General features: G+C 36.4%; 1 protein-coding gene across 1 annotated transcript in view; it reads left to right on the plus strand.

Moving 5' to 3' along the window:
• Window positions 1-23,795, plus strand: part of LOC123252327 (ubiquitin-like modifier-activating enzyme 5) — an 85,154-nt gene that overhangs the window by 58,428 nt on the left and 2,931 nt on the right. Inside the window, exon 2 of the mRNA XM_044681689.1 lies at window positions 18,292-18,349. Within this exon, the coding sequence (XP_044537624.1) occupies window positions 18,292-18,349 (58 nt within the window). The remainder of the gene's footprint in view (window positions 1-18,291; window positions 18,350-23,795) is intronic.

Genomic DNA, 23,795 nt, shown 5'->3' on the forward strand with positions numbered 1-23,795 from the left:
AGGAAGGAAGGAAGGAAGAAAGAAAGGAAGGAAGGAAGGAAGGAAGGAAGGAAGGAAGGAAGGAAGGAAGGAAGGAAGGAAGGAAGGAAGGATGGAAGAAACAGTATCTCTGGATAAACCCCCTTCACGATTGTTTGTCCCTTTCTATCAATTTTATAGAGTTGGTAGTTTGGGTTTTTTTAATGCAAACAACAGCATAGAACTTTTAAAATAATTTGTGAGATGTGTTATATTGAATCTCTGGGAGCTAGGAGTTCACACTGTGATTGACAGGTGGATCAGTTGGATGTTGGAATGTTCCCAGAGAGGCATGCGGACAGGAGAGGGCAGTTGGCCTGGGTGGGGAGGGAGGGGGTATAAAACCATCCTGGTAGCCCTGGTAGGGGTTCTTAGTTCTTGGTTCTTTCCCTGTCCCTGAGACTGGAGATCAGTAGATCCTGGTCTTTGTGGAATTGAGACTTGCAAACTCAACCCTGCAAGCTCCTCCTGTTTGTTCCTGTACCATCAATAACCTGTACCCAGACCACCATCTCTGATTCTACTGCCCCTACATATTAGGAAGTCAATCATCTTAGTTATCTAGGTTTCCCAGGGCCCGGGAGGGATCCAGGAAGTGGGCAGGAGAAGAAGAAGAGGGTGGAAAGGGTGGATATCTCAAACTGGTTAGGCTTATCATCTAGTGAAGAAGAAGCTGAAAGATTCTACAGCAGTTTGCCTGCTCTGGTGTGGCTCTGCCCAGGCTGTACCAGAGAGAAGCTATCATCTTGATTCCTTCATTTGCCTGCAGTTCAGAGATTCATCAGTATCATTTTAAATTAGGGTCTCCCAATACCTCCATCCAAACCCATTATCCTCCTTTGTTAAATACAACCAAAGTTTAAAGTACCTTCCTGAAGTGGTTATTCAAAGCTTCTTTGGGAAGGGAGAGACGCAGTCAGATTCCAATGTTACCCAGCTAAAGAGCCCACTAAATAATATCAATCAACCCCAGGTGGGTCCTGAAGGGATATCATCCATTGACCTAAAGGATCCTGCCTGGGCAACTGTTATAAAGGAGAGAGGTGTCATCCTATCCTCTCTTTATACTTCATCTACATCTACATCTAATAGTTAGGAGTAGTGTCTTTAATTATAACAGATGTCATCATATATAAAGGAAGGATGAAAGCAGAGCTTGGGGGAATGAATTATGGGAAGGTAGACAGGCAAAAAAATGTTTTTATAACATATATCCTTAGAGTGACAGTATCTTCATGGAGAAAATTCCCATTTTCATACATAAATAAAAGAATAGGTTTCTTTTTGTCACCCATTCATAGAGATGTGACCTCAAAAGCGGGAAGACCTAGCTTCAAGTCCTATATCTGAGATGCTTAAACTTACCACTAATATCTAATTCCATTTCATTATTGACACAAGTCTTATTTATGTTAAATTGGCTACTCTTCTCTACCAAGCAACAACATGACACGTTGGAATGAATGCTGAATGTGAAATCAGGAGAGACCTATGTTGGAATCCTTCCACTGACATCCTTTCTGAGTTTGTTTCCTCATCTTCAAAATGGACGCAATAATATATTTTTCTTTAGCTTGATAAGAGGATCAAATTAGATCATGCGTTTTTTCAAATTTGTAAAAGTAGCATTTAAGTATATTATTTTTGTTATATTATCATTATCATTATCTTAGGACTGGACAATCTCTTCTAAATACAATAGCCTATGACTGGAGAAGACCAAAGGAATCAGAATGCTAGTAGTAGAAGGGATCTTAGAAATCTTCTAGTCAAGACACAAGATACAGATTTTAAAAAATGGATCTCCTGAGAACACTGAAGTGTCTTGTCTCTAGTTATAAAAACAGCTAGTGGAAGAGTCAAGACCAGTGTCTATGTGTCCCATCTCCCAGTCCAAAGCTCTCAATTCTATGAGTCTGCCCCTTGCCACTAGACCATGGAAAGGAGCTCATCTGGGAGAAGTCCCAAAATGTAGCTGCTGGACAGAAACAAAGGGACATTAGAGCACAGCTGTAATGGTGCCAGGTGGGCTACTTATAGAAGATGGAGGAAACTTTTTTTAATCAATAAAAAATTAACATTTTTGATTCATTTTTAATTCGCTGCAGTAGCAGTGAAGAATATGAAATGACCCAAAATTGGTTTATCTGAGGCATAACTACAAAATTTTCTCAGTGCCTTCTAAACAAGGTACAACAGTGTCTACTACCACAATGCTGACAAAAGAGGTGCAAAGTGGAGCCAGCATTACATGTTTGGTGACACAAAGAAAGAAACCAAGTTCTTTGATCCTTGTCTGTTGCCCACATCACATGCTAGCATTTAACTGTAGTTGAACAAAACAAATCAAAGTAAATTAGTGGTTTAACTAGGTGATTAATGGCATCTCTTTAAAAGCAAAGCCCTGTCCCTGTGAAAGAAAAACTCATTCTTTTTAAAAAGCTGGTTTCTATTTAATGACTCCATCTAAAAGGCAGATAAATGGAACTACCACGTATGAAACCCATTAGCTAGAACATTTTCATAGGGAATAAAATGGAATGTTGTATTACATGTTGTTGGAAAGTAACAAAACAATACATTTATATAAAGGTTTTACTTGGAAGAGAATTAAGTTAGCATGACAATGGGTATTATCAATTGTGTGACAGTAATTTGCTTTATTGCAAAAAACATTAGGGAGGGGATAACACTATTAAGTTGAAAAATCAATGAAAAATTCCAATTTTAAAAATATTTATCATTTCTTCTCCCCTTGCAATTCTGATCCTATTTAGGATGTCCAAAATGTGTCATTTATTTTCAGGAAAATAGCTAACATCAGACCTTTACCAAAAAAAAAAAAAAATCTGCATCTGTGATTTCATTAGACCCCAGTAGGTGGCACCACAGAAAGAGGCCTGGACCTGTAGTCAGCAATATCTGAATTCAAATGCAACATAAGACACTAGTTGTGTCACACTTAGCAAATCAATTGGCCTCTGTTTGCCTGAGTTTTCTCATTATTAAAATGGGGGTAGATAGCAACCACTTCTTAAGGTTGTTGTATCAAATGAGATATTTATAAAAGCATTTAGCATGATGCCTAGTACATAATTGGTGCTATATCCATGTCAACTTCCATTGGTATTATCCCCTTCATCAATATAAATAAGGTAACCTGTCTATAATGGTCTTTGCCTTATGCTGAATATTTAAGTGGCTTGACCAATGGTTACCCAGCCACTAAGAATCAGAAGAATTTGAGCTCAGATCTTCCTAACTTTGGGTAAAATCTATTAGCTAATTCATTATCTAGATACTAGAAGAAATATATTTTTGCTCATCAGAATTACTATTGCATTGATGTAGACATTCCCTCCTCTAATGTAGAACTCAATCTCTCCATATCTTATGTTTGAGACATACAATCTCACGTCAAATTATGTTGATAATGTGCTTCTCCAGATTTAGCGAGGCAGATATTCCAATTCTGGACAGATATAGTTCAATATCAGATTTCTAACTCAAACTAGATAAAAACATATAAGAATGTATATGCCACTAGAATGTCTTTGGGAAACTGGAACTAAATTTATACCACAGTGAGCCATCAATGGAAGAAAATAGTAGAGGTATAAGTAAAGTTGATAAAGATTTCAGAACTATGACCATATTAACCTTTTGGCAAATAGCAGCATAACAAATTTGTGATGTAAATCTGAATTAATGACATTTACAAATGAAATGTGTATTAGACAGTGGATCAGCATAGCTGGAAAAATATGAAATTTGCAAGCTTAATACTTTCAGAAGTTTGATCAATTTCATCACAGAATTTTCACGGATACCCAAAATGAAAATACTTAAAAAATTTTTTTTAATAAACAAAAATTGTAGTGTTCCAGGAAGTTCAATATTAGTGGACTGGCCAGTAGAGTTATAGTAGATTTGTCAAGTTTTGCAAATGAAAGATCTTCAAATAGCAGGGAAAATGGTCAGATATAGTGGAAAGTATGATGTTAGCAGTCCAATTAAAGAATACAAATGATGAACTTAAAAGAACCCCTGACAAATGGTAACTAAATGGTAATTTTACATAAAAATGTGTACGTGGATGGCAAATACACAGTCTGGTTATTTGAATATTATTACAAAAAACTAGTAATGATCAAGATTGCATATATTGATTGCTATTTAACTGGCAAAATTTTAGGATGACATTGACACATAATTCTGTCAGTCGAGGATTAAACTGGTCTCACAACAAAAGATCTCTCAGGGATAGGATCTGGACTTTGACTCAGTAATACCACTAATATGTCTATATCCCAAGACATCAAAAAAAAAGTAAAAGAACTTACTATGTAAAAAATATTCATAGCACCTTTTCTGTGATGTCAAAGAATTGGAAATTTAGAAGGTGTTCATCAAATGGAGAATGACTCAAGTTAGAGTATATGAATGTGATGGAATGTTATTGTACTTTAAGAAATGATGGAGGGAATGGTTTCAGAGAAACTTGGAAAGACTTGAATTGATGAAAAGTGTAGTAAGCAACATCAAGAGAACATTATATAACTTAGGAACTCTGGTTAGTGTAATAATCTAGTAAAATTTCAGATATATAGAGATAGATAGATAGATAGATAGATAGATAGATAGATAGATAGATAGATAGATAGATAGATAGATAGATAGATAGAGATATGTAGAGATAGATAGATAGATAGATAGATAGATAGATAGATAGATAGATAGATAGATAGATAGATATTTAGACAGACAGATAGATAGATAGATAGAAACATATATAACCCATGTAGAAATTTCTTTGGTTGACTATACACATTTGGTAAAAGAATTTAACTTTTTTCCTTTTTTTTTTCAAAGGAGGAAGTTAGAGAAAAAGGAGGAAGAGAAGAGAAATTTAAGTTAATTAAAACAAATAAAATTTAAGTTGAAATTTAAAAAATAAAATGCAATTAGGTGAAATATTGCCAGAAAAAGGCCAGTGGATAAAATGAGATTAGAAGTTAAAAAAGAAGCAGGCAGAATGATAAATAGAGTAACATCCAAGAGGATTTTGAAGGGCATGGGATCAAAATCATCAGTGAAGAGGTTATCCTAGTCAAGGAGAAGGTTCTCTCTTTATCAGAGATTGGAGAAAAAAGAGAAGATGAGATAAAAAGAAGAGAGGCTTTGAGATGTGAAGTGAAAAAGAGGAAGTTTATAAGGAATAACCTCTTTAATCTCAGCAAAACAGATGGTGAGGTCCCATGCTAAGAGGGAAGAGGGAGGAGATAGTCCAGGTGGCCTGAGGTGAGAGGTGAAGATTTGGAATAGATGCTGTAGAGAGAAACAGTACTTCAGAGAAGAATGAAAGGGCTGCTGGGTAGCAGAAGTCTCCAGCTGAGATACCAGAATATAAATTTGTAGTGAATCCAGTTCACTCGTTTGTATGCCTTATCCATAAAAGCATGTAACAATACATAGGAATAAAGAAAATTGATGGTAGAAGTGTCCAATGGTTAGAGCATGGCAAAGAATTCCATAGAATAAAAGATCAAGATATAAAGTTAGCTGATAGCGTTGATAAAGCAGCCAACCATCGATAGGTTCCAGGTCATGAAGGTAATACAGGGAAGTTAGAGTTGGGGAAATGAACCAGAAGAGCATAGGGGAATAGAAAGTCTGAAAATAATAGTAAGGGGGAAGACTCTGTCTCTAACCGGTGAAACAGAAAGATTTAATGATAGAAAACTGTGGTTAAAGAAAAGTCTCATTGCTTTACCACTGTGCATATATATTACATTATTTGCCAACCACTTCTGAATAGCTTCAACCCAGGTGGTCTATTTATTTGTAACCTACCTAATTAGTAGTTAATAGCTGTAGCTTCAGTACTTCAAAACAGCCATGATTTCATCAGTATACGTAATTCTTCTGAAAACAAACTGCAACTTTTACATATTATCAGATAGTTTTCATCAGTTGCTATAACCAAAATCTATCACCTGATGGCCAACCTTTTTTCATGATCCTTCAAGCACTGGGCTAAGTACAGGAGATACAAATCCAACCCAAGTCCATCCCTGCCCTCAAGAAGATTATATTCTAATAGAGAAACACAACCCAGAACGGGTAGATAGAAAGCAAGAAAAGAGATGCTGCCTGACTTGGAACTGGTGGTTGGGAAGTGAGGTAGAAACTGTAATTCGTTGGAAAACTGGATTTTCTGTATCTTTATAGCAAGAAACTCATCAACATCATCATCATTATTATTATGACTCTGCATTTCTACATGAGACATTTTGGTTTCAGAAAGTTAGCATGAGATGAAAGGGCATCGATCAGATCCCAGGATGGTTTCATGGGTGCTGTTCAAGGTTCCTGGTAGGAAGAGATGTGGATGACAGCCAGAGTGGATTCAGTATTGTTTGGATCAACACAGATAGTATCTATTGCCAGACCTACAGTCATAGCTTTTTTCAGGTGGGAAGGACCTTTTAGAAATTATTCTCTGCTAACACAGCCTTCAGAATCCAAGATCACTTAAGCACTAAATAAGGCATCAAAGAAGGCTCACAGAACAATAGATTTAGAGCTGAAAATTACCTTAAAGATCATTTGATTCAAACCCCTCATTTTAGCAATAAAGAAACTGAGTTGCCAGGGAATTATATAACTTCTTCAGGCACACAGTTAATAAATGGTAGAACTGTAGATTTGAACCCATGCTTTCTGACTCTAAAGCCATTCTTCTTTCTACGGTGACATGCTAAGATAATGAGATTTTTTTCTATAATTAAAGGAATCACCGTCTTTTAGATCCAGAGAAGCTTGTTTACAATAAGGCTATGAGACAATTAGGCTAATTCATAAATGGTTATTGGCATTCTGAAACATTCTGCAAACATTACACTTTGCACCTTAAACTAAATTCTGTTCAAGAATACACAAAATAATTGCCAGTTCTGTGTTTAAAGTTCTGAAGTAGAATCTTTTCACTGAAAGCAAAGAAGGAGGAAGAAGTGAAAATTGGCTTATTAGTTTATTTAAAGGACAAATGGTTTAGTTCCAGCATAATGTTAAAGAACAGCAGGTCCCAGTTTTCAAAATCTCATCTCCTAATAGGTTGATGACCTTAAGAGGCAGAAAGGGAATATGGTGAACATGAATTGTTATCCTAGAGAAAGCATACCAGACTGGAATATAAGCAATGTTCACGGTAAATGGTCATTTCTCTACACCACTCATATTGCTGTGCCTAAAATTATTTCTCTGGACCTTTTAAACTTGTTTCATAATTTTTAATCTTCCCCCACTCTGTTCCTACTGAATTGCCCACACCCTCTGACTTGGCCTTGCTGTTTCCACACCTCTGCTTTGATTGGCCTTCTGGTTTGACTTCCTTCTCTCCATCTTCTGTTTTTGTCTGCATTCAAAAGGCTTCCCAACCTCCAGTCCATCTGTGCTTCCACTTCCGACTATTGAAACCCTCCCCTGCCACAAACAGATGTGTGTCTCTGTCCTACTCCCTCTTTGATCTTGATACAGCTAGCTATTAATCCTGCACTTTCTGCCACCAAATTGGGGAGAGGCAATAGTGGTGGTATTTTGATTTTCAATAGACAACCAGAGCTAATTTCCAAATCATCCTATATGCAGTTTTCTACCATTAGTGGCTGATTTCTATTTTTTTAAACCACGTGATTTTGAATTGAAACTGAATCTCTTGGGAGCATAAATTATTTTATCTCCATTTTCAGTTTCTTCCACGATGCAACTACAATGTAGAACTTGAAACCTATATTTATCCTGTACTTTCTTTTCCTCTGTGTTAATGGTTCAGAAATTCCAGTTTAATTAACATGCTAACTCTCTGAGATCATAAAAGTCTAGTGCAGAAATTCAGAAGCACAATAATAAAATGGGCTTTTGACTAAAAAGTTACAGCTTGTTTATTCTACAGAAAACCCAATTTTCCAAGGTGTATAAAAAATATAATTTCTCAATAGATTACTTAGATGACTTTGACATAAATGCCTATTCCAAGTGGGAAAAAAAAGACTTTAAAATAAACATTTTGTTGTCTTTTTCGGTCTCTATTTTGTATAGAATGAGTAGACAAAACATAAAGAGAATGTTGATTTTGAACATTAAATGTTTACAAATACAAAAATAGGTAATCAGTAAATCAATACCCCCAAATACCACAAATGAATAAAAATCTTTCTACTTTTTATGTTTACTTGGGCAATATGTAGGGAGCAATAGAAGAATAGAGCATGAAAAAAAAATTTAGTTTGGTTGAGTTTGTTACAGTACAAATATTTAATATCCTGCAGGTATTCCAGCACTCCAAGCATACCAACTCTACTGTCAGGGAATTTTCTTAACAAGTGCCAAAACAAAAGGAATTGATGAGATCTATTGCTCATAGATTCCATTACTGTGTGTATGACAGACCAAACCTAATACATGCAAAGGAAAGCTGGGGAACTAGAAAAATGCCTTGTGAAATTGATCAATGCTAACTAGAGAAAGTGGGAGAAATTTTTCTCATTACCAGATTTCAGAGTAAAATTATAGCACTGTTTTCTCAAATCTCTCTTACAATTTTTCTCTGAGCAACAAAAATGTAAAGAGCTATAAAATCTTGATGAGGAAAACATAGAGTCATGGAAGAGAGATGGAAGAGCATCAGTCTTGGAATTCTGAACACCTGGGTTCAAATCCTACTTTATAACCAGTAGCTGTCACAGTTATAAGGAAGCTCCAGCACTTGACAAAATCACAGTCCCTTCTTGGTGGAAGATCCTCCTATATCTGGAGATGACTCTGACTTTAGCCCTGGGATTTTTTTGCCCCCTGCTTTTCATGAAAGAATTTCATTTCAGAAATTTTAACTCTAACATTAATCTATTCATTTCATTTTCTTAATAAGAATATGTTGAACACCAACTGCTTGACATCATAACCTTTCTGAACTTGCTCAAGGTCGCACTTTCAATACAATGAGGTTAATGATTCTTAATTTAAGATGCTTGATTAGTGTTTATTGAATTTTCTCTGAGTTCTAGAAATATCGACCTCCTAAATTATCATGAATTTAAGCTGTAAATGTTCGTGTTCTTAAAGGCACCTTTAAAATATAAAGCACAATATGAATGGAATTTATTATCATTACTCTCATTCTCCAATTAATTAGCATCCTTTCTATTTCCAGTTCTTTGCTGCCACAAAGAGAGCTGAGATATATAGAGATATGGATATATATAGAAATATATATATATGAAAACAAAGATTCTATTCCTTTTTTCCTGATGACTTCAGAAAATAAACCTAATAGTGATTTATAATCCAATAGACAATAGATTTAGATTGTCTATATCAAGGAGTGATACTCCCCCAAATACAATTGAAACCTCTCTCATAGTGTTAAGGGACTGAAAATCAACTAGGGTAAGGCATAAATGGTTATATTTATCCTATCATAGCATAAGACTGTAACTAACAAATTTTTTAATTTTTTTCCATGTTTACATGATTCTTGTCACTCCCCTTTCCCAGAGTTGACAAGCAATTCCACTGGGTTCTACATATATTATCACTCAAAACCGATTTCCACATCATTCATTTTTGTAATAGGAAACTAACAATTTTTAAGGCAGCATGATCTTATTGAAAGAATATTGGACCAGGAGTAAAAACCACAGAAAACTCACAGATTACATGAGTCCAATTCTGCTTTTGTTACTTCCTTTGTGGTGTAGGCAAATTACTAAGTCTCTTTGTTCCTCAGGTTCCTTATCTATGAAGTGAAGAGGCTTACACTAGCTGATCTTGAAGGTCTTGTCTAGATCTAAACTTATGAAACATTGATAGGCAGTCAAAAATAATGCTTTAGGGCAAGGTTTCTTAATCTTTCTGTGTGTCATGGACCACTTTGACAACACTGGTGGAACATATGGACTCCACAAAATATCTTTTATCTACATTCATAATTGAGGGAAACATTAAATTTCAGTTTCTGGTTAGTGAAAAAAAAGATGTACTTTTTTCCTCATCCAAGTTCACAGACCCATCTGAAATCTATCCATTGACCCTTGTGGATTCATGTAAACCAGAGAGAGAGCACCTAGTTAAAGATGCTCTTTAGTTGGGCATAGGCAACAGAATGCCTAACAAGGGTCCTGAAAGCAATATCAGGCACTATCCTAAGATATCTTTTGATATGCATTTGACTCCTAAGATACTGTCTTGAAATTATAAAGAATATTAATTGGGATAATTTTTAAAGCTTATTTTTCAATCACATGAACAGCCTTTTTCCAACTTTACAGATTCACTTAAGCATTTTCTCACCAGTGGTTATGGAATGTAAAATATTCAGATCAATACACTGAAATTTTGAGACAGCATACATTGAGAACTTTAGGCCAAATGGGTTAATAATTCACAAAAATGAATAAAAATTCATAAAATACATAGATGGCTTTCCTCCAGAATATTCCAATCAGGTAGATTGTGCAGGGATTAAAATACATACTTTTAAAATTAAGGAAACTGAAGCTGAGATCAAATGACTTTACCAGGATCCCATAGGTGTATATTTCAGGGAAAAAAATTCAAACTCAAATCCCCTTAATCCAGGTCTACTTTTCTTTATCTGCTCTAATTGTCAAATGTGGTAGAAGAATGTATATTCAAATGATCTGAACTTTCTAGCCTATAAAACTTTAGGTCAGTAGACTTTGTGTGATAGAATCAGAATACCTGAGTTCAAATTTTGACTGACCTTTGACAACTTTGTGATCTTGATCAAATTGTTAAATTTCTCTGACCCTCAGTTTCTTCATCTGTAAAGTGAAAACACTGAACAGATGATCTCTAATGGGCCCTCTAGCTTTAGATTCCAGGAACCTGATTTTGCATTTCTTTTCAACAGAATAGATCTTAAACTATGTTCTATATTTTATAGCCTCATCTTGAGTCAAATGATCATTGATTGAGTCTGTGTAAACTACCAAAAAGGTCTGAGGGGACTTTTGAATTCTTCTTTTAGGAATACTTTAATTTAAAAGTTAATTTGTGAGAATAATTGTGGGAGTAATTATGCTAGTCCAGCCAAGCGATAAAATAGATCAACCAAAAGAACATTCAATAAATACCTGCCTTTAGCTATCTTTCAAGTTAATGGAATGTCCATATGGAAAAAGAAAGATATGACTTCAAAAATTGGAACTTCTCAAAAAAAGAAAATGGTGATTTAATCATTTCTTTTCACTCTATTCATCTGAATGTTGATGTTGATGAAAAGCAGAACATTAACAGGATATTGTAGTTCAGAGACCTCAAAGATGATCTAACCCAACTCCTTAAATTTTATAAAGGAAAGTTTTGAAGCCCTGGAAAGTGGGGTGACTTCTCTAAAGTCAGAAAAGGTTTTTTTTAATTTATAACACATTATCTATTTATATATGCATATATGTATCTATATACACACCAACTCAAATGGAAAAGGAGTCTCATTTGGATCTAAACTTAGGCTTGCTAAAGTTAAATGTGTTTTTATATGGCAAACCATGATCTATCAAATCCAATCTAATAAATATTTAATTAGGTCCCACTATGTGGTAAGCACTGTGCTAAGAGCTGGTAATACAATTAATTAAAAGGCAGCCAGTCTCTGCCCTCAAGGAGTTTGTAATCTAAATAAACAGAAAAGAGGCAGGAAAGCAATTAAGGGGCGAGGGGGATTCCAGAATATAACTTGTATGTTTGTCCATGGAGTTGGAACCAGGAAGGGTAGCAGATGAAAAGCAGTAGAGGGAAGGGAAGAAGTTGGACACTACAAGTCTAGTTTCAGCCCTCTATAGAGGAAGGCATTGGAAGGAGTTTGGTATTCCACCATTCAGGGTGAATCAAGGGGGGAAGAGGAAGTTGAGGGAGGGGATGTAATCAAAAAGTTTGATTTAGCAGAATGGTAGTGAGTTTAGAGGTAATGAACTTATCCTGGAAGAAATATCTTGCTTTGTAGAGTTGAAACCAGAAGATCCAAAGTAGACTGGAAGGGAAAAAAAGTGTTTCTGTTAATTATTACATGTTCTTGGATGTCCTAAACACCTAAAAACATAACAATTGATTTTAGAGTATCTTTAAAAAGAGATAAAAAGTTATCTCTGAGTTTTCTATGGGTATTCCCACAAAATTTGTATATGCACTGACAAAATTTCAAGAAATTTGCAAAAATAAACAGTGAAGCATTATCTTCAGTGACCTATTATTCTGCACTCAATCTGGTGATAACCAATGGACGTGATAAGGATGGTTGTAAAATGTTATACATATAATTTTTCACCCACCAAATCCTTTCTAATTCAGTGGTAACTGTCAGAATATCCACTGGAATAACCCTGGAGGCAAATACAGTACTTTAGTGGAAAATACATAAAATGTATTTGGGACTTCTAGCCCCCAACTAGTACACAAGTCAACAGACAAGACTATTCCAATTACACAGAACACTGTAATATCAGGTCTGCTTAAAACTATAAGCTCAAGGAACCCCAATCAAAGTAAATTTGATGAGTGAGCCTGAGAATACAATTGGTTGAAAGAGAAAGTCATTTATTAAAATAATAAAGAAAACTATCAACAAAAAATCCCACCTCAACTGTCTTCATAACAGACTTTGAAGCACACCACTCATAAATACAGATATACATACAACCAGGGTGGGGAAAGAACAATGTATACTAGACATATATATACAGGGAACAAGGAGCATATATTCTAGTGGGACAGACAACATCTAAGTAACTAGCTGGATAGCAAGATTTACAAAAGTAGATAGAAGGTTAGCTATAAAGGGAAGCAGTTGTAGCTGAGGGGAAGAGGGATTTGGCCTTCTTCAGAAGGTAGGTTTTTAATTGAATCTTGAAGGAAACAGAGAAACATAAAGAGGTAGATAATTTCAGGCATGAGTGACAGCTAGAGCAAAGGGAAAGAGGAGATAGAGAGTGGTATTCCTGAAACTTCAAATAAGCTAAATTTCACTGGATCATAGTATATGAGGAGTAATGTTTAAGAAGAGTTGAAATATAGGAAGGGGCTAGACCAGGGGTCGGCAACCTTTTTGGCCATTAGAGCCATAAACGCCACATTTTTAAAAATGTAATTTTGTGAGAGCCATACAGTGCTCACAGTGCCGCTCCTGTAACAGCGCCTGAAAAAAAATTGACTTTATGGTTCCTGCAGAAAGAGCCATATGTGGCCCTCGAAAGAGCCAGATATGGCTTGAGAGCCATACATTGTCGACCCCTGGGCTAGACTAATGGAATGCTTCAAAAATGTTGAGGGAAGGAAGTAAAATAGACTCATATTTAATTTGGAGGTAAAAGAGAAAGGGTAGAATTTATTTAACAGGAGGAAGATGTGATTAATGAGACCTATGCCTTAGAAAAACCACTTGGGTAGCTCAATGGAGGATGAATTGGGGTGGAAAGACATTCAAGAAAGGGAGACCATTTAAGAAACTATTGCAATAGTTCAAATGAGAAGTAATGAGGACCTGAACTAGGGTTGTGTTTGCTTAATACAGAAGAAATATATAAAGAAGGTAGAAACAACTAAAATTCAGCAATACATTAATTATATGAGGTGAGTGAATGTGAAAAAGTCAAGGATGGAGAATCTACATTGTAAACCTCAGTGATAAAAAGATGATGGTATCCTCAACATCATCTTCCACTTCAGTGCTTTCTCATCTTCAATAAGGAAGTTCAGGGGTGTAAAAGGGAATTCTTGGTTCTCTTTGAGTTCACACTTGTGAAAAAGGAATCCTTTGTTCTCTTTGCCTAGTTGGAGTTAACACTTTGGTTGGCAAAGTTTTGAATGAACACAGGCTTGAACTGAGTGGAAGAGCTCGCAAACCATCTAGTGAATTCACATCCTACCTAGTGCTAGGTGAGAAGACAGCAAGATTCCTGGAGAGCTCCATGCTTTTTTTCTAACTCAAACCATCAGAAACTTGTTCGCACCCTCAGAAAGTGTTAACCCCTGGAAGATGCAAACTAGTTCCCACAAACTCTGCCCCCTGGGCAGTGTTAGACAATTTGGAAACTGTGATTGGCCCATGTGAAGAGGGGAGGAGACAAGAAGTCACCATAAAAGCAAGCCCTGAACACAGTCTGGTGAAGCTGAGTCTAGTGGAGAGTAAACTCCAAGAAGAGAGTCACTCCAAGAAAGAAGGTCGGCTGGAAGAAGAAAGTCAGCCTCAGGAGTCACCTTCAGTTCCAGTCATTGTCTTAACTTGCCTCTTGGAGGGAACTTAGGTGAGTGGATAGCTGGTTTTCCCTTCCTGTCTTCTGGAGATAGTTTAATTCTGATTGAAGATTAACAAGTCCTGGCTGAGCCAGGCACTGGAACAATATTTAGTTAGATAGGTTAATGTCTTCTCTAGCCTTTTGTGCTTCTCTACTTTCACTCTTTCCACCTCTTTTATAAATAAAAGACTTATAACTTTCATATATTTAGCCAAACCATTAATTTTAACACTTACAGTGGGACAGCTTGTTGGCTCAGAGAATAGAGAGAGAGAGAATAGGCCTGGAGATGAGAGGTCCTCAAATTTGGCCTCAGATACTTCCTAGCTATGTGATCCTGGGCAAGTCGCTTAATCCCAGTTGCCTGACCTTTATCACTCTTTTGCTTTGGAACCAAAACAAAGTATTAATTCTAAGACAGAAGGTAAGGGTAATAAATAAATAAATGAATAGATAGATAGATAGATAGATAGATAGATAGATAGATAGATAGATAGATAGACAAAAGTTCAGAATGGGGAATTTGGAGGGAGGAAAGGTTCTGTTTTGGTAGTACTGGGTCTGAGGTACTATTGGAAAAAACTAAGGGAAACAAGAGGTCTTTGGGCTTCATCAAATAGCATTTATTAAGCACATGCCAGGTACCAGGGACTGTGCTAAGCCCTAGGGGCACAAAGAAAGGAACAAAATAGTTCTTGTTCTCAATAAATTCACAGTCTAAGAGGAGATACAACATACAAATCACTGTTATATTATATGCTGTATGATATACAAGATAAGTCACAAGTAGTCTCAGAAGTAAGTCATCAAGAACAAGGACAAAAAGGACTTTTTGTAGATGGTTCAATTTTAGCTGATATCTAAGGGAAGCTAAAAACAGTGATAAGAATGGAGAGAATTCCAGGAATGGAGGATAACTAGTGAAAAAACTTAATTTGGGAGATGGAGTATCTTAAGGAAGCCGATCATTGGATTGCAGAAGAGTTCCTGTACATGGAGTACATGGAGAAGAGTTCCTGAGGAGTTCACACACACAAAGAAAGCTTGCAAAAATTCATATAAACAAATACAAAATAAGAGAGTACAAATTTTGTACCCAAGAACTAATAGGGCATAGGAAGGAAGGAAGCATTTAATAAATGCCTACTACGTGCCAGGTACTATGCTGAACATTTCATAAATATTTTCTCATTTAATCTTCACAACACTGAGATATAGATACTACTTTTATCCCCATTTTACATTTGAGTAAATTGAGGCAAATAAAGGTGAAGTGGCTTGCCCATGATCATACAGCTGGTGTCTTAGTTGAGATTTGAACTTGCATCTTCCTGATTGCAGCCCAGCATGATACACTGAACCACCTAGCTATCAATAGAATGAAGGGGAAAACGTGCTGAAGAATGAGATAGTAAACTGGCAGGTTTTCTCCTAAAAATTCAGAATCTTAAAAAGATTTCAAGTCTTGGTGTGTGTGGGAAGGTATATTTTCTCTGACAAATCTAAAAGCAGTATTTTCCCCTCCCCAAAAATACAAATCACAATAGAAATGATAGAATCAAAAACTTTTTTAAAATGAGTAAAATTACAATTCTTCCTTCCCAATATGTGAGATATTAATAATAAAAAAAAAATAAAGCTTTAAAAATGGGTAAGAAGACATAGAAACTTGAAACTTTTTAATTTTCCATTCCAAAGTTAGATATATGACCTCTCCTCATCACCAAATCATAGTCCCTGAAACATGACATTTGCAAAGTACTTTTTATTTCAGACTTGAAGACTTTTCATTTCAAACATAGTAATCATGGATCTCTTAGGAATGGGGGATGCCTACAGGAGGTGGGGGAGGAAGAGGGATGGGAAAAATCATGAATCGTATAACCATGGAAAATATTCTAAATTAAAAAAAAAAAAGGAACGAGAGTTGCCAACTAAGCCTTACTCCATGTTCTTTGGATTCCTTTATTTCACCCAAGATGTTAATTACTTTCCCTTTTCCTTTTACCTATTCTTCTAAGGATTTAATACCTCCAACTGTACTCTAGCAAGATGGCTTTCATAGGAATCAAGAGAGAATTAGGAGTTTAAACTTTGGAACTATGCCCAAAGAGCACTAAAAGAATGCCTGCCCTTTGATCCAGCCATACCATTGCTGGGTTTGTACCCCAAAGAGATCATAAGGAAAAAGACATGTACAAAAATATTTATAGCTGTGCTCTTTGTAGTGACAAAAACTGGAAAATGAGGGGATGCCCGTCAATTGGGGAATGGCTGAACAAATTGTGTATATGCTGGTGATGGAATACTATTGTACTCAAAGGAATAATGAACTGGAGGGATTCTATGTGAACTGGAATGACCTCCAGGAATTGATGCAAAGTGAAAGGAGCAGAACCAGGAGAACATTGTACACAGAGACTGATACACTGTGGTAAAATAGAATGCAATGGATTTCTGTACTAGCAGCAATGCAAGAATCCAGAGCAAGGCTAAGGGACTTATGAGAAAGAAAACTAGCCACATTTAGAGGAAGAATTATGGGAGGAGAAACACAGGAGAAAAACAATTACTTGAACATGGGTTGATGCAGACACGATTTGGATGTAGACTCTTAATGACCACCCTAGAACAATTATCAGTAATATGGAAATAGGTCTTGATTGATGACACAGGAAGAAACCAGAGGAAATGCGCATCAGCTACTGGGGGTTGGGGGTGTGGGGGGAGAGAGAACAAGAACATGAATCAGTAACCATGGAAAAAATTTTTCTAAAAAATAAAAATTAAATTAAAAAAAAGGAGTTTAAACTTTTGATCTTCCATTTGGGCAGAGTTCTTTTTTAAAACCTTTACCTTCTGTCTTGGAATCAATAATGTATATTGGTTCTAAGGCAGAACAGTGGTAAGGGCTAGGCAATGGGGGTTGTGACTTGCCCATAAACAGCTAGGAAGTGTCTGAGCTCAGATTAGAACCCAGGACCTTCCATCTCTAAGCCTGGCTCTCCACTGAGGCACCCAGCTACTCCCTGAGTGAAGAGTTCTTAGAAAGAATTGATTTTGAGAGCAGACAGAACAGTGTCATCCAGGGCTAGCTATCACTACAGAGAGAGGAGGAAGGCACAACTGAGTAGATTGAAGCTACCCTTGGAAATGGAGCCCAGGAGGAAAAGAAACAAAAATCCATCCTTTTAGATGGAAAAATAACATGCTGACAATCATAGACAGTTTTCTACCACTCATTCAAGAGTTTCAAAACTAGGTAACCAAACTCTCACAATCATGTAACTAGGTGGCTAGGTGCTAGAATCCAGAGAATGCAGAACTTAAGAATCAGAAAGATCTCAATTCAAATCCTACCTCATGCACTTAATAGCTATAAATATAAAAAATTATTATATATAACAATTATCAGATATTTTATATAACTATTTGATAACATAATTATATTTTTAAGAATTGCATTATTCAGTTCAAATTGTGCTTTAGATGTTTACTAGCTGCCATTCTGAGAAAATCATTTTTCTTTCTCTCAGTTTATCTGTAAAATAAAAGTATTATTAGTACCTACTTTATAAGGTTGTTGTGAGAATTTATTAAGGAATAATGGTTTTGAATTTAATTTGAACCTAAATTATATTCCTTAGTCTAATAATATTTAAAGGAAAAAGTAGATATAATTGTAGCCTGCTACCTCCTCTTTCTCTGATGAGAGCAGAACGGCTAGCCTCTGACTCCAACTTTCTGCTTCTCCATTGGGCAGGAGTCAGTGTCCCTTGGAGAAAGGGAGGGAAGAAATGCTAGGGATGCCTATTCTTGCCTCCTTGCAAGCTACATTTAGATAGACCCATGTGGACATACAAAATAAAACTTCATGCCACATCCTATTATAGATATATAGTTTTCTTTTCCTATTCACCTCCTTATTTTCCTCCACCCACTCTATCTTCCCCACTTTCAGTCCCCCACCAATGCTTAAGAAGACTGAGAAAGCGGATACTTGTTGGATGGATGGACAGGTAAGTAGATAGATGGATGAATAGATATTATAAATTATGTACAGGTAGTAAAGTGTAGATGTCTGGCATAGTTAATTAAATTTATTTCCTTATTATGTTATATTTTGGGGGTCTAAAAATCTATTTTACAGAGTAACATAATCTGATGAGAGTTTTGCTTCCTTTACCTTACCCAGATCACTTTCCACTGGATCAGCTTATTTCAGTACATTGGTATGGATTCATATCAGTACTTCCTCCATTGATTCAGCCCAAGCCTAGCCTCACTTCCCTTCCTTTCTCCTCCTATTCCTTCTCTTCCCTTCCTTTTTTCCCCTCTTGTAGTTCTTGTCCATATCTATAGAGAAAAATTACTAACAAGTTGCATTTATTCAGCATTCTTCAGGCCTCCTTTTGGCCCTATTAAGGAGACACAAATGCTGGAAAAGGGAAAATAGAAGGTTCAAATGCTTATGTTGAAGTTCTTAGGAACATAATTTATGGTCGATCATATTTCCATAAATTGTTAACATGTAAAAGGGCTTTAAATTGTGAAAATGGCCTTGTTCTTACAAACCACATACTTTTATTAAACTTATTATTGTCGTTATTATTTTCAGATTCCTGTCCAAAGAAATGGTAGTTCAGCTATTGCTCCTTGCCACTGCCATTCAGAAAGGAACAATAGAATATATCAAAGTTGTGGCTATTCTGCTCAAAAATAGCAAAAGCACAACTTTCTCCAAATATCACTTTTAGCCCTCAAATCAAAACAGATGCCACCAGTTTTCTGTTAATAGTTCTCTTCCTCAGCCAGGTAAGAATGTAAAAGTGGTATAACTAGTCTTAGGTTCAAATCTGATCTCAGATACTTCCTAACTTTGTGATCCTGAGCAAGTCATTTAACTCCCATTGTCTAGCCCTTACTGCTCTCCTGACTTGGAACCAATACACAGTATTGATTCTAAGACAGAAGGTAAGAGTTTAAAAAAAAAGTGGAATGACCAGAGAAAGAACATGAGATCAAACTGTCAGACACCAATATTTGTCTCTACATGATGAGACTGCTTTTTTTGCCAGGGTATTTATATAAAGATACTGATTAGGCAAAGGGACTCATCTGATTGGCTAACTAAGATCAATGGGAAGAATTGGGGGAGAAGGCTTTCTGAAGGTGGGCTCAGGGCTTTTTTTAAGACTTCAGTGTTTTCCTTCCCTGAAAGAGGAGGTTCCCATCTGTTTGACCATGTGTTAGAATATTACGCTTGTAAGTTAACATAACATGCTGCACACACTGGCAATTCTGGGACAAAAAGTTTTACTAAAGAGCAAAACAGGATTAAAATAAATCAAAGCCCCTCGACATTTTTCCTGGTCTATGTCAGTAGTTAACAGACCAGAATCTGATAAAATACAATCCACAATGTCACTGGAGGATGTGCCTCTCTTCCCTCTGAGGCAACTGCTGGTGCAGTAAACAGAGCACTGCATCTGAAATCCAAAAAACCTGAGTTCAAATACAGCCTCAGATACTTAGCATTTGTGTGAGCTTGGACAAGTTACTTTACCTCAGTTTCCTGAACTATAAAATGGGGATAATCACAACATCTACCTCAAGGAATTATGAGGAACAAATAACAAAGCAGGTATAAAGTGTTTCCTTAGTATAGTGTCCAACACATAGTAGGTACTATATAATTTTTTTCTCTTTTCTTTATCAATAAAAATGTTTGCTACTTGAAGAAGATATTGATTTACCTTTTGTGTAGATGGTTAATTTGCTAATATGGAAAAGAAACAAATATCTGCAAGGATGATCCAAAGTAGAAAGTAAGAAAGCAAATGAATACTTCTAATATAGCCCTATTTTGGGAAAGTAGTGAGTGATAATAATGTTGGATACATTTTGCAAATAAATGGAAATTTTTTTAAATTAAAGTACAGTAATAACGATAAGCATGCTTGCTTGCTATCTTGTCTCCTTCCCCACCAAAGTGGGCTTGAAGTTGGGTTCTCGATCTCCTCCTGTCCTCTGCCCTCCCTACCTCTCACTTTTCATAGATAATCTCAGAGATTCACTTAAGCAGCCAGGTGGTGAAGGTTGGACCTAAACTTAGGAAGACATGTTCAAAACTACCCTCAGACATTTACTAATTGTTTGACCCTAGACAAGTCACTAAAACCTCTGTATGCCTCGGTTTCTTCAACTGTAAAATAGGAATCATGATAGTACCTACCTCATAGAGTTCTGAAGACCAAATGGGCTGATATGTTTGCACATATTAGTTAGTAATTATTACTGGGGTACAGAATGGATTTATTTGCCCTCAAAAATCCCTTCCAATTCTGAGATTTTGTGATTCACTGAAATTATCAGATTTCTTTTATGCATCTTTTTAGTGCATGGTCCACTATCTGGACATAATGGAATCAAATGACTTAGATTCAGATCTTCCCTGTGTTGCTTCCCTGAGCCTCCATCGCCTCTTCTATTAATAAGAGGGTTGGCCCATGTGTTATCTGAGGACTCTTTCAATCTATGATCCAATGATACTTGGTCCTTCTCTCCATATTTAGAAGGAAAAATTCTAGAACCCTCTTAATCACAAAAGGAAGATCAACTTTAACTTTTCCCTATAGCATACCCATGTTTCCTTAAGGCAAATGTTCAGGGCCACCTTTAACAACTGTGGGGCCTTGCTCCTGTTTTGCAGAAATGAAATTCTAAAAGCTACACAGTGCAACATTCAATTAGTGAACATCTATCGAGTTTCATTTAAGCCAGAACACTCTGATGTAAGGGGCCTGCTGTGACAGTTTTATAATATGAATGTTGTAATGGCTCTAAAATGTGGCTATGCAGCTGTTATCAGGAATGTGAAAATATACTCATGTTCAAATGCATTTATCGGCCTTTACACAGTAAATAGACACCTAGCATGGCTCAATTGAACCCCAAATAAATTTATGCTAAGATTGTATTATGAATCAAGGGGCTAATTGAATTTGGACTATAATGTTAATGTCCAGCAAGGTTCTTGAAACATCTCCCTTCACCCCAAGCAATAATCCTGTGCCAATAGCCCCAGGATAGCACAGTGTTAACAGCATTCCCAAGAGTCAGGAAAGGCAGAACTCATCCTAGCCTACAGTTTGGGCAAGAAAATTCAGTTTAATTAAATTCAATAAGCATTTATCAAATGCCTACTACATACAGTTGTTTTGCCTGCCTGTACCTGCTTGGAAAAGAGAAGACTAGACTCCCTGAGCAGCTGTTCCATCTCACTTCAGGTTTCTTGTATTTTATTTCTCTCTAAGTCCTAAAAGGTACTATCTGGTGACACTAACTGCCTTGCTATGCCTCACACAAGATACTCCATCTCCCTACTCTTGTATTTTTACTGGCTTCCCCTCATGCCTGGAATTGACTCCCTCTTTTTTGCCTTCGTCTCCTGATTTCCAGAGGTTCCTTTGAAGTTCTCCTTAAATACCACCTTCTCCTTATTGATATCTGAGATTACCCTCAATTTTATATGTGTGTGTGAATGTCTGAGATATATGCACACATAAGGATAGCTGGGTTGCACAGTGAATGGAATGACAGGAATGGAGTTAGTCAGAAAGACTCATCTTCCTGAGTTCAAATCCAGCCTCAGACACTAACTAGCTTTGTGACTCTGGGCAAGTCACTGAATACCCTTTGCCTCAGTTTCCTCATATATAAAATGAACTGGAGAAGAAAATGACAAACCACTCCAGTATCTTTGTCAAGAAAACCCAAAATGGTATTATAAAGAGTTGAACATCACTGAAAATGACTGAAACAAGGACCCACATATACACACACACATATATATAATGTATATACATATATATATAATATTGTATACACAAAATTGTTTGCATGTTGTTACCCTCCCTCCAATAGTGGGAGCCTCCCTGAGGGCAAAGACTATTTTATTTTTGTGTTTCTTTCCATCCCCAGCACTTAACACAATACCTAGTATATATAAGTGCTTAAATAATTTTTCATTGACTTACTAAAGCTAGCCTACCACTGCACCCAGACTAGGTCCAAACCACCACTCAATTGGAACAAAGCCTCCAAAGATTCCTAACTTGGGGAATGTGAAGTTATTTTACACATGATTTTGTTTGTTATCCCATGTTTTTTTATTCTATTCATTTAAAAATATTATCTTATTCTAAGAAAGGGTCTACAGGCCTTCCATCAGAATTAAAGAGGGGTTCATGGGACAACAAAATATTAAGAATCTCAGTTCCAGACAACTGATTAGCAGAATTTTTTGTTCTTTTTACTAGAGTAAAACCTATATTATTATATTGATCATGATTCCATGTATGGGTTTAGCTGGATATTGGGTCTATCTAGGATGCAATTAATTCCTCTAATAACTTTGGGTGCTTTTATAAGGCTATGGATTTCACAGAAGAATAAGCTAATGCCTGAAAATGTCTTAGCAAGGAAGATAGAATTATTTGATGAAGTATGTTGGGTGTAGGACCTTGGAGTATAGGCTAACAATCTGCAATCAAGCTTTTACAACATACAATGAGCGTTATGCTTCAGGAGATTTAAAATATAAATCTGCATCACAGTGAGCATGTTGTAACGGCTCAAATGGCCTGGCTCTCATTTTATATGATGTGTTCTCCCCGTCTGTCCCCTGTGCAGCTGCCATATTTGAAGCATATCTAAGTGACTAAGGACAGAATTACAGGCATCCAGCTTTCCTAATGTAGATGCTGCATAAAACTAAGGTCAGGTAGGCACTTAAGGAAAGCCTTTTAATGGTGGTGACCATTAGGAATCTGCATATGTATAGACATTCTTACACAGGTTTAAAAAATCCAAACATAGACAACCATTCATCCTCTATCTACCCAAGCAGACCCTACAGTCTTTCTCAGACTCAAAGCAGCTGCAGGGGTCTGGCGGTTACTTTTTTCTCCTGCCTTCTGGGCTATCGTGACTAGCACAGCTGCCTCCTCTAGTGCACTCATGTCCATCATCTCTTTACTATTCATTCTCCCTGTATGTATGGGCTATAAAAGTCAGAAAGCCATCAGGGATGACCACTGGCGCCCCTTACAATGGCAGTCTTCTGACTCAGAAGTAGTGCCCAACTATGCAGCTTTCTCCAGTGTGGACAGCCAGGATAAAGAATAAACTGGTTACTGAAGGGTTACATGGTATAGTAAAAAGAACACTCAGGGTGCAGAATAAGACATACATTTTGGATTCAATCTGGGAATTTTTTTCACTTGACCTTTCATATTTTTATAAAGACTTTCTTTTTTTCCAAAAGTTGGAGTAGGAATAGAGTAAAAAAAAGAAAGAAGAAAGAAATGGAGAGGGAAAGACAGAAATAGAGAGGAAGGAAGGAAGGAAGGAAGGAAGGAAGGAAGGAAGGAAGGAAGGAAGGAAGGAAGGAAGGAAGGAAGG

This window comes from Gracilinanus agilis, chromosome 6 (assembly GCF_016433145.1).
Source record: "Gracilinanus agilis isolate LMUSP501 chromosome 6, AgileGrace, whole genome shotgun sequence".
NCBI classification, from domain to species: domain Eukaryota; kingdom Metazoa; phylum Chordata; class Mammalia; order Didelphimorphia; family Didelphidae; genus Gracilinanus; species Gracilinanus agilis.